Source organism: Crinia signifera, chromosome 2 (genome assembly GCF_055691185.1).
Source record: "Crinia signifera chromosome 2, ASM5569118v1, whole genome shotgun sequence".
NCBI lineage: Eukaryota > Metazoa > Chordata > Amphibia > Anura > Myobatrachidae > Crinia > Crinia signifera.
Window position 1 is genome coordinate 69,113,081 of NC_139218.1, and position 12,670 is coordinate 69,125,750.

General features: G+C 43.5%; 1 protein-coding gene across 7 annotated transcripts in view; it reads left to right on the forward strand.

Moving 5' to 3' along the window:
* Positions 1–602: 602 nt before the first annotated feature.
* GIT1 (GIT ArfGAP 1) overlaps positions 603–12,670 on the forward strand; it is a 138,339-nt gene continuing 126,271 nt past the window's right edge. For 4 of the 7 annotated variants that reach the window (XM_083172315.1, XM_083172322.1, XM_083172321.1 and 1 more), the window contains exon 1: positions 604–940. In XM_083172315.1, coding sequence (XP_083028441.1) covers positions 889–940 — 52 coding nt within the window. In that variant the 5' untranslated portion in view covers positions 604–888. Of the gene's footprint in view, positions 941–12,670 lie in introns of all 7 variants that reach the window. The other 3 variants (XM_083172318.1, XM_083172320.1, XM_083172319.1) reach the window with 2 other exon arrangements.

The window sequence follows — 12,670 nt, forward strand, 5'->3', positions numbered from 1 at the left end:
TGTGTACATCTCCTCGTAGTGATACGTGCAGTGTGTACATAGCCCCATGTAGTGATACACGCAGCCTCATGTAGTAATACATGCAGTGTGTACATAGCCCCATGTAGTAATACACGCAGTGTGTGCATAGCCCCATGTGATACATGCAGTGTGTGCATAGCCCCATGTAGTAATACACGCAGTGTGTGCATAGCCCCATGTAGTGATACATGCAGTATGTGCATAGCCCCATGTGATACATGCAGTGTGTGCATAGCCCCATGTAGTAATACACGCAGTGTGTGCATAGCCCCATGTAGTGATACATGCAGTATGTGCATAGCCCCATGTAGTGATACAGGCAGTGTGTGCATAGCCCCATGTAGTAATGCAGTGAGGGTGAACCTAGAATAGACTCTCCACAACCAGAGAATGATACATAATAGTATCGGCACAGCCCAGGTTGTGTCTAATATCTCTTCTCATTATTACGCAGCAGCAGAGCTCTATCCCTCTTCTTCTATCCCTCTTCTTCTTTCCTCCTTCTTCTTTCCTCCTTCTTCTTCTTCCTCCTCCTCCTCCTGCTTACTCTCCCATTTCCTTTTCCCATCCCCTGGGGGGGTGAAGCCTGGGATATGGCCCCTCCCGTTGGATGGGCCGGGCCTCGCTCAGTTTCCTGCAGCAGCAGTAGCCGATACCCTCAGCCCTGTGCAAACTGCAGAGATAGAGGAGAGATCAGATCCCCTGACAGATAATCCCCGGGACCGTAGTACTAATAGCAGCAGGAGGCTGCGGGCTCCTGGATACCTCTCTCCGGCACGGCAGCAGCAGCTCTCGGCTTTCTCCGGAGCGGTGCAGGCTGCAGGCAGCACCCTGGCTCAGAAGGTGATCCCCTCCTCTCCTCTGAGGATGTCTCGGAAGGTGCAGAGGGGCGAGGTGTGTGCAGACTGCAGTGCCCCAGGTAAGGCACCCTGTGCCAGGCAGCTGGCCGTACTCGCTCATTCTGGCAGCTTTCCCTGGGCCTCACAGAAGGGGCTCTGCGGGCATGTCATGGGCCTATAACCTAGGCATTCATTCAGGTTAGCCTGTGGGAGTCCTTGCGGGAACACTGTAAGAAACAAGGGAGCAGTACTGAGCTCCCTGCACAGTCCCTATGTTGCTGACTTGTGCTGGAGGTAACCTAAGCACTGTAGTGCTGCACTTCACCCTCCTCCTTGCAGTAGTGTAAAGTGACCTACATTACTCCCTGCAGGGACCATGGCTGGGGCACACACACTGCATCTCTCTGTTCCACAGCCATTTCCTCTTTGTTGTGCTATTGTGACAGCTCAGATTTGTGCTATTTATGATTACACTGTGGAAAGTGAAGTCACTGCTGGTGCATTGTATGCTTGATGTGCCTGTCAGATGCTGGGTATAAAGAGTGCACATATGGTGTCATGTGCCTCCAGGGAATGAATGGATTTATCTCATATCCCTAGTGTGTGTGTCACATCATGTCTGTATTATTAGGTTTAGTTCTTTGTACACCGTCTGGTGGTAAAACTTGGCAAGTAAATGAACAGTTTGGGCCACCGTCCTTGTTACTTTCTGCACAGTGTACACAAACATGCAATATAAATATACATTATTGTATTGTGGTCTAATGATGGTTGCACTGGGCTTTTGTATATTCGTGCTCGTTGCAAGAAAGTATTTATGTTATTGAGGTTATTACAGGAAAAGTTTGGAAAGAAGCTATTGCTGTGCATCAACTTTTTAGAATCATTGAGTGTACAACATCCCATATAACTGAGAAATGATATGCATAGAGATGAGGGTTGGCACCAGAATTTTTGGGGGTGCCCAAGTACCCACAGAGCTGGCTCCTGTGCTGTTGTCGGAGAGGTCAGGTTTGTCATGGTTTATATGCCTAAATCAGAATGAAAGCAGGATTTAAATTTTCTTCCGCCCCCCTCCCTGTGTTCTGCAGTACTTTGCAGGTTGTTACAAAACGCATATTAGAAAACACAATGCAGCAATTATTTGTACTGTGAGTATGGCACAATGGCCTCACTCAGGTCAGGGCTTGTTCCGGTCTGGCAAGGAAACATTTTGGGGAGGCCGGGACAGCTAGCCATGGGTCCTGTCACAGTCTTCAATATCAAGACAGCCTGTTATGTAACGATTGGATAATAGTTTTTCTGACTGTTTCCTTTCCTGAGTACTCGTCACATTGAGAAAAGGTTAAAATGGGATTTCATCTGTAATTGTAGTCTGCACAGTACGTGATTTTCACTGTGCTGGGTTTGTTTTCAATGTTACTATCGGTGGCAAGTTGAAGTTGTATGGGCTAGTCAATTGATGGCTTGTACTCACTCATTTGGTGCAAAAAGTGTTTAATGCTTGAGAAATTTTGTTTTAGGAAGTATATGGTCGTTCGGTTGACACACATATACGAGGGTGGATCAATAAGTACGTGCTTTTGAAGACAGGTGGCGTATTTGAGGACAGTTGGTATTCCTATCGTGTACTACCATCTTTCAAACAACGCCATACCTAATTTCAGATTAATGCATAGGTTAGTTTAGGTACTTATTGATCCACCCTCATAATGTCGACGTGCATTGGTTCGACCACTAAAGGTCAACACTGCTTAGGTCGAAACATGAAATAGGTCAACACAAGCATTAGGTCGACAGTCAAAAGGTCGACATGGGTACTTCACTTTTTTGAGGTAGTATTTCATCCCCTTCCATCCACTAGGGGTGGAGGGAGAATAGAATAGTGTGCCGGACACAGCGAGGCACCGTGCCAGAAGCATGGCGAGCGCAGCGGTACACTTTGACGGTGTCCATGTCGACCCTATCGAAATTCGGGACAAAAAAAGTGAAAAACCCACGATAACCTAATGCTTGTTTTGACCTTAGCCATGTTGACATTCAGTGGTCAACCCAATGCATATCGACCCAATGACCCATACCGTATGTAACCATTCGGTAAAGTTTTCTTGTGAATATACACTTTTTTTTATCAGATGTTTTGTAAATAGATTTATTTATAGTGTACAATTATTGTATATTTTGTATGTCTTCCTCTTATGCAGAAATTTGGGGACTTTGCCAGATTGGATAGTTACTACGGTCAATTCAATTAGAACCCCATCATGATTCAGTGCCAGGAAGTGCGACTGCATACAGTAGCTACGGATTCGCTGATTTCTGTTTGCAGCCCCAAAGGTCTGCATACAAAAATCTGTGAGTCCCAAATGAGATTGGTCTGTAAAGGTGGGGTGCTGCTGGTTCTGTCCATTCACAGTGGGAACTCGCCCCTCTAACAGGTCATTTATTGACTTTAAGACTAAGGGGCCTATTTACGATCATGACTTTACGAAAAAATTATTACTGTATGGATTACTGTATAATTAATATCAATAATTAATATCAATAAATGAAACTGGTCCATGTACAAGACATCTGTGGTGAAATCGCTTTCAGAGAAATGAAAGACGAGTATTTAAAATTGAATTAGTAATTATTTATAACGTCACAACAATGTTACACATACACATGTTTTGCATTAAATCATGTCTTTTGAGATGGGTTGGTGCATTAGGCAATTCTAGTTACTTCCTTATGTTGTGCACACACTCAAACCAACTTTCCTCCAACCATCCAACTAGTTGATTTGATGGAATAAAAATATGGTACTGGCTGGGAGCAAATGTAATATGTACTTCAGAAATTTGCTCCCAAAACCTGGAAAAGGACAAAAACTGTCCCTCATACACGGTACTGTAGTTGAACCTGTTTGAAACAATTTGACTGAATGGTTTTTTTGCCAATTTTCCTGGGTTTGTGAGCACATTTCTGATTGTCCTTTGCTCCCATCCAGTACCATATTTTTATTCCATCCAAGCAACTAGTTGGATGGTTGGAGGAAAGTTGGTCTGATGTGTGGTCAGCATTACAGGCAGGAATGTGAAAGGTATTTGACTTTAATTTTATTTATTCACCAGTGGATATGAGGCCTAATGCGGACTTGCAGTACATCCTTATCATTTGCTGTCTCTAGAATGCGTTTATTTAGTGTGATATATCGGAATATACATAGAGTAATACAGATTAGACAACTTTTCAACTGGGATGCGGTCTCTAGGTCTACAAGCATTAGGTCCATAGTCACTAGGTCGACATGAAAAAGATCAACATGTGTTTTACAGGTTTTTTTGGTACTTGTGTACTAGCACGGCGCCCATCGCATCGCAGACCATAAGGCATGCGATGCGATGGCAGCCGATGTTATACAATTTTAAATTGTATAGCATCGAATTGTATGCCATTCTATCGCATATACAATGGTATGCAATTTAAAATTGTATAAGCACCCTAATGGGGGCTTACAATGTTAAATGCACCCCCACTATGAACGTGAGCCTGAAGCGTGGCGAGCGCAGCAGTACGCGTCCTACGACCTTTTCATACCCCCACTATCCACGTCGGCGTGGAGTTGATTTTATATAGTGTGGAGAGCCACCGAGCCCGAAGCGTGGCGAGAGGATGCGGAATACATGTAAAGTAATACGCGTCCCCTCGCGGGGCTTGCTGTGCTCGCCACGCTTCGGGCTCGGTGGCTCGCTGCGCTCGCCACATTATATAAAGTCAACTCCACGCCAACGTGGATAGTGGGGGTATGAAAAGGTCGTAGGACGCGTACCGCCGCCCCTTGCGGGCTCGCTGCGCTCGCCACGCTTCGGGTTCACGTTCATAGTGGGGATGGCGTGGGGGTGCATTTAACATTGTAAGCCCCCATTAGGGTGCTTATACAATTAAACATCATATAGGGGGCTTATACAATTTTAAATCGCATCGCAGTGCATCGGGTGTATGCCATGCGATTATATGTCGTGCGACCAAATATCGTGGGTGCCGTGCTAGTACACAAGTACCGTTTTTTTTTTTCAAAAGCAGTTGTATTCTTATGTCAACCTAATGCATGTCGATCTATTTCATGTGTTCGCCTAATGACTGTCGACCTAAGTTCTGTCGACCCTATGACCCATTCCCTTTCAGCTATGGTTCTCTTTCTCAAATTATTTAAAGGTAAATAGTCTATGGAGTATATTGAATGGGGACGGCGAGCTATGACAGTGCCGATAGCTCGCCATCAGAATATACAATGACGTCCCCTTCACTCGCCGTTTCCACCTCGCTGGTTCTTTTCAGCGAGGTGGATACGGCGAGTGCGGCCATCAAAACCGGGGTTCTCACCACAAAATGCAAACCTCACAGTTTAAGGGATTTTGCTGGAACATTGAATATGGCGATCGGCCGGCGAGGGGGTTTGACGGCGAGGTTAGCTTATTTTCAGCGCTCCTTGCTGAAAACGAGCCATCCTCGCCATGCAAACTCCCTTGCCGTCTGCATTGAATATACCCCTATATATCACTGCTAGGAGGGCTGTGTATTTATTTATTGAGTCACATTGGCGACTTAATGTGGGTTTTACATATATGAGCAATTTACAAATACATTTCTTAACTCTAATTTCAGTTTAATTGCGATGATCCATTTTTTTTTTTCTAAATGCATGTGTGTTGATAATACAGGAGCAAATGCGAAGAAATTGTATATTTCCATTTGCTAATATAATGTACTCTAGACTGGATTGCAGATTAGTTGCCATGGATTAGTGTATGATTTAACCTTTGTTATTAAATCAGCCCTGTCTGTGTGATTATTTTATCAATTGCTCAGGGAGATCTATCCTGCCTAGCCCCCTTACATGCAGACTTTTTGATACAGGTTTAACCCGACTGATGCACTATCATGGGTCCTCAAACTGCGGCCCTCCAGATGTTGTGAAACTACAATTCCCAGCATGCCTTGCCACAGTTTTAACACTCCCTTATAGGAAAACTGTGGCAAGGCATGCTGGGATTTGTAGTTTCACCACATCTGGAGGGCCGCAGTTTGAGGACCCATGCACTAGTTTGTGAATAATGGGAAATCTCTATGCTCCAAAACAGATTTTTTCCAATTTAAGCATATGTGTGAAAAGTACTCAAAAGGAGTCTATCAGAGTTTTGGTGTGTCCACATGGTAAGATTTGCACTATTGAGTTTGACTGTATAGTCAAAATCGCATAGTGCAGATTGCACCATGCTTGGTAGCTCCTGACCTTGATGCGTGACCTCACAGCATCAGAATCTTTACTTTTTTCCTAGCACGGCGCCCATCGCATACCATGCCATAAGGTATGCGATGCAATATTCTGAAAAATTACCCTGAATGTACAATTAAATATCGCATGCCAGCAAATGGCATGCTATGCGATGCGATTTTTAATTGTACAACCCTGATGGGTGCTTACAATGTTAAATACACCCCCATTGTCCACGCCACCCCCACTATCAACGCCGACCCGAAGTGCAGCGAGCCCGCGAGGTCCTCCGACCTTTTCATACCCCCAAGAGGTCCTCCGACCTTTTCATACCCCCACTATCCACGTCAGCGTGGAGTTGATTTTAGATAGTGTGGCAAACGCAGCGAGCCACCGAGCCTGAAGCCTGGTGAGCGGACACGGAATACATGTTAAGTAATACGCGTCCCCTCGCGGGGCTCGCCAGGCTTCGTGCTCGGTGGCTCGCTACACTATCTAAAATCAACTCCACGCCGACGTGGATATTGGGGTTATGAAAAAGTCGGAGGACTTGTAACGCCACCCCTCGCAGACTCGCTGCGCTCCCCACGCTTCGGGTTGGTGTTGATAGTGGGGGTGGCGTTGACAATGAGGGTGCAAGCACAGATGGGTGCTTGTACAATTAAAAATCGAATCGCATCGCATGCCGCTATATTGGATGCGATGCGATTGTATGAGATGTGCTAGGAAACAAGTACCTCAGAATCAATTGTAGATATAGACTATGCTTCGTAATGAGGGCCATACTGTCCGCACCCCCCTCTGTTGCCCCGCCTCTCTCTCCCTGCCAGCCGATGCCGGCACTCAGCTGGGTTAAGGCGGCCACCAATGTAGAATTGATCTAGTTGGCTGCCTCATTCGGCCAAACACATTTTTTTTTTTAAACTTGTTTTTATTCAAAACAAAGCAGAGATACTGGTACACGATTGAACAATATCCATATGATAAGGATCGTGAGGCCAAAAACGTTTTATGTTTCTTTAACATTTTCTGCAGAACTTTAGATTAGTGTAACCTTGATACAGATGTTTTCTCGCTTAAGGTTCCCATACAGTAGAGTGAGTCACATGCGATTTTGTGCGATTGCGGTGATAATTTGCATGAAAACTATTCAAGTCACATGTGATTGACATCGGGTCTGATGGGATGCGCGGTTGTGTGCATCGCCCGGAGTCTGTGAGTCTCACCGGTTGCAGGAGAGATCTGCCGGCGTTAAGGTTCCAGGCGGCTCAAGTGGGGGTCACGTGCATCTTCTCCGAGGGCAGAAGTCAGTCAAGTGTATGGCATCTGTATGCTATATGGCGCATGGTGTCAAGCACAACTAAGATGCTCCGAGAGGGGTAGAGTAACATATTTTTGTTTATATTCTGATAAAGCCTTGTACACCCCAGTTGACCAACGGCACTGACGATATTGTTAACAATTTTGGCAGTGGCATAGGTGGAACCTGTTGAACATGCAGGTTATTGGCTACAGAGCCAAATTTGACCTACTGCACATGTTCAGTCGACTGGAGGGAGAGGGGGTGTCTATAATGATATTGAGCATACACACTAGCCATTTTTTGAAAGATTTAACTCAGAAGGGCGCTTTTAAGTGATATCTTTTAAAAAAAAATCTGGAAGTGTGTATGGAAGATGTATCACATATGCCATTAGTAGCAACTGTGTACTAGAGATGTTATACTGCAACTTTATGGGGGGCCAAAACCGCATACACAATGCACCCATTTTTTCCAATACTTTCCTCACTGAAGTCCTGAATTTGTGAAACAATGCGGCACAAGTTACAGGAAAAATGGCACTACTGACATTTTTCCAGCATTTTGGGCATACAAAGTAGGATTGCTGAGAAGATGGCAACAGCTTCATTTTCCTAGAGACTTCTGTACTGTGCTCATAGTTCTCAGAGCCTGTACTGTCCTTGCCTGCTAGAGAAGAGATGGCCAGAGACTGCACTCCTCCTCTTTCAATATACCAATTTTATACCAATCAATTTTTTTTTTTTTTAGATAATCCCTCTATCTGGGATTTAGTTTTACCTACCTCTGGCAGGCAAAACAAAATCCTGATAAGTGCTATGGTAGCTGATTAAAAAAGACAAGAACAATTTTTTATTATTATTTTTTTTTATCGAAAACAAACAGGTTCAGTGTGTTTTCGGGGGGAAAAGGCATTTTTTTGCTGGTCAGCCTAATAGGGTAATACAATTTAAAAATAAAATGGTAAAGGTGCGTACACACGTACAGATTTTCTGTCTGATCTATCTGGTGGGAACAAAAACCTGGAAATGTATGGGAGCATATGACAATCAAATCTTTCCACCCAAATGCAGGAAAACAGAGAAAAAATATATGCTTTGATAAAATTGTTATATCAGAATGATTTAAACAATTTGTCTGACTGATCCCTGACTGTTTTCAAGCGTTTGGGAACAATTTTTTGATTGTCATTTGCTTCCATACATTTTCAGGTTTTTGTTCCCACCAGATAGATCAGACAGAAAAATCTGTACGTGTGTACGCACCTTGAAATGGATTTTTAGAAATATATTCCTCAACCTCCCCACAGAGAATGCAAGTTTTACATTTACATGGAAAATGCAATTGTCTTTCAGTTATTCCTTTTTTATTTTATTTTTTGAATCATTTATCATACATGCTTTTTAACTTCGGAGTTCAGTTCTTTTAATTGTAGAGTTGGCATTCGTGCAACTGCTCTGTGCAGCTCTCATGTAGTATGAGTGGTGCTGACAGAGTGCTATTAACTAGTGCAGTGGGAAGGTGTCACTCATGCCAAATTGAAGTGCCAATGTTTGTAAATACATCTGTAACTGAATTTATGAATGGGCTGTCTGCCTCAGAGGATGCCCGGGTTACTCAGATCGGCTGGTTTGAATTTACTGGTACCCTCCTCTGTCCATTTGTACAGCATGCTGCTGTCCCAGTGTTTGACGACAATGTAGAACAAACCAGATTGGATGAAAGCAGCTTTCTAATTAGGTACAGACTTTGATTTTCAAGTGTCTCCAAACCATGAATGTTCTGGAGTTTAAACATCGCACACGCATGTATGTAGTCCCTCTGCTATTTATTTCTGTGGTAGTGGTTGTGCATTTCCCATACGCTATAAATTTCTGATGTAAATGGTCACTGTTTTTAATGAAGAAGGCAACCTTTTTCCTCTTAATAGAGAGTTTGAAAGGTCAAGGTCATTTCAGAACTGTAGCAGTAATCAGGAAACTAAATAGGATGAAGTAAGTGTCGTACCTTTTTATAGTCTGTGAAGCTTGTTGTGTCTCACTTGTAATGAGTGACGATGTACAATGCAAACTAATTCTAAATGTTTTGTAGCAATAAAATGGAGTCCCTACATTGGTAACTGCTTATTCTGTAAGCCCCATGTGTTAATGCTGTAATTTCTTTATTTTTATATGCAATCAGTTTTTATTGAGATAAAGTTACAAAACATCATCACCGTGAAACAATGCAATGCACTTTCAGACAATATAAGAATACAATGCAAAGATCAAGTGCAATATTTAAGAGCGGCAATAAAATGTAAGGTACTTGTGTATTATAGCGGCGCTCATCGCATTGCATACCAAAAGGCATGCGATGCGATATCGCGCAATATTGTACAATGTCATACAATTTTAAAATTGTATGACATTGTATATGGCATACAATGCCATACAATGCAATGCGATTAAAAATTGTATAAGCACCCTAATGGGTGCTTACAATGTTAAATGCACCCCCACGCCACCCCCCACTATAAACATGAACCTGAAGCGTGGCGAGCGCAGTGGTACGCGTCCTACGACCTTTTCATACCCCCACTATCCACGTCGGCGTGGAGTTGAGAATAGAAAGTGTGGCGAGCGCAGCGAGCCACCGAGCCCGAAGCGTGGTGAGCGCACTCGGATACCTGTGAAGCCCGCGAGGGGACGCAGATACCTGTGAAGGTGTCCGCTCGCTGCACTCGCCACACTTCGGGCTCGGTGGCTTGCTGCACTCGCCACACTTTCTATTCTCAACTCCACGCCGACGTGGATAGCTTAAAAGCACCCTTTAGGGTGTTTATACAATTTTTCATCGTTTAGGGGCAAAAATCGCGTCGCATCGCATGCCATCGGGTGTATGGCATGTGATGCGATAAAAACATCGCACGACCAACATTGGGGGCGCCGCTATAATACACAAGTACCAAATGTAATTATGTTTATCAGTGGGGCCATAGATGTATTACAAATGCCACTCATCTAGAAAAAATACACATCTGAGATATAGAGAGAAAGTGGTATGGCAGAAGATTAATAGGTAAAAGAGGAGGGTTGAGTTTGGGAAGGGGGGAAGAATGTGCCTAAGGATCATTGCGTATTAGAAACCTGCCTTAATGAGGCATGGTGGGAATAATCAGGGGATTCTTTGAAGGCAAGTCATCCGAACCAGGGGGCATTAAAGGTCTGGGTGGAATCTTTCAAAAAGGATGTCAGGTCTTCCATAGTCATGCACAGGTCCATTCTATATGAGAGAGGAGGGGGTGTCGAGGACCTCCAGTGGCAAGGTATGACTGCTCTTGCTGCATTCATTAGGTGTCTAATAAGATTAAGCAACCAAAATTATGGGCTAAAGGGGAGTGAAGAGTTAGTTTTTTTTTTCAGAAATATTGTGGATCTGACTCCAATATTCTTGAATAACTGGGCATGACCACCAGATATGTATAGGGGTGCCTGTAGGCTGATTACATCTCCAGCATAGATTAGGCAGAGTGTGGTTTATTTGGTGCAGTGTGGACGGGCATCTATACCAACGAGACATTATCTTATACTGGGTTTCCAATGTCTGGACTGAGGAAGAGGATGCAAAGATATACTTAAATATTTGATTCCATTGGTCCTTCCATCAGATCTCGGCCCAGCTCCTTGTTCCAAGCCACAGTAAAGACAGGTGTCAAATCTGGAAGATTACTTAGACATATTTGGTAGAATTTAGAAATCAGATGTTTTGGGAACTCTTGGGAAAGGAGTAATGATTCAAAGGGAGTTGGTTCCGTTTGGGAAGGGAGAAGATATAATGTCTAACTTGAAGGTAGAACCAAAAGAGGTCTGCCGGGAGACCAATTTCTGTATGCAGGTCTGCAAAAGAACGTAGTCCAGACTTATCTACTAGTTGCCCCAGGTAAGACACATCTATAGAGTAAGCCCTGGTAGGGTACGAAGAGCTAACCCCGGGGAAAATTCAGGCTTATTGATTAAAGGGGTAAGAAGCGAGATACAATGCAGTAATTTCTAAATGGCTGGAAGCTCACAGAATAATGTCTTTGGTTGCTGATGGTAGCTGTAGAGTGAAGCCAGGTCCTGATTGGACAGGTGCCATAACCATCCAGTCAGGTGCCACCCCCACACCACAGCTAACAACTGCTAAAACAATTCAATGCTTCTTAAGAAGGGCAATTCTCAAAAACATAAGCTTGTGCAGCATATTTTATTTGGGTGTACACCCAGGGAAATCTAGAGAGTAATACTCTGCTGTAGCATGCTGCCAGAGAAATGCTTCTATACCCACCAAGGGGAATGTAATTTATTCCCCATCGTGTTGTTCCCCTCCATGTCTAATTTTGATATCAAATTACTTTCAATGAGGCAACCACCATTGTCAGTGGAACACAGATTGACCATCTAAAGGGGTCCACAATATTGGGATGTAGGTTTAAGATTTGTTAAAGGGAAAAAAAACTCATACAGGCTAATTGCAATTACTAGTAGAGGTGTGCAGGACCCAATTCATCAAACCCAGCCATCTCTGTTCTGCTGTCTACCCCATCTGTGTCACCCTGGTCTGTCTGCCCCTCCCTTTTGATTGTAAGCTCTCATAATTACATTTCTACATAAAAAAAAACTATGTAGAATATACAATGACACATATTAAAGCTCTCATCAGATCCCTATCAGAAAACTTACGGTTGATGCTATACACAACATGTGAATACATACCCCCCAACAAGGAAAATATTGTGCCTTCTCCGGTAAAAATAAATTGGTGCATCATAATGGGCCAGTCCTAACCAACTTTTTTTTTTAAGTAACCCTTGAATTGTGCAACAAAGGCACCCAAACATTATAATGAGCAGGGGCATGCTTCTCTGGAGTCAGGACATGTGTGCACACACATGGGATAGTCCCCACAGGTTGGGACAGTTATACTGCTTTCACATTGCAGAAATGGGTAATGACACAGTATTCTTAAATGGGACTTTAAAACGGGTGCGAGCCTTGAGACCTTTCACATTGCAGGTGAAAACCGTTTTAAAAATCATTTAATACCATTCAAACATTCAACCCGTTTAAACCCCAAGGGACATGTTTCAAGCCAATGAAATAGAGCTGTTCAAACTGCCAAAAAAACGGCTTTAAAACGTGTAGGACTCTGATTTTTAACTGTGTTGAAATACCGGTTAACTTTAACCGGTAAATCAACTCTGGCACTTTCACATTGCAGCCTTAAACG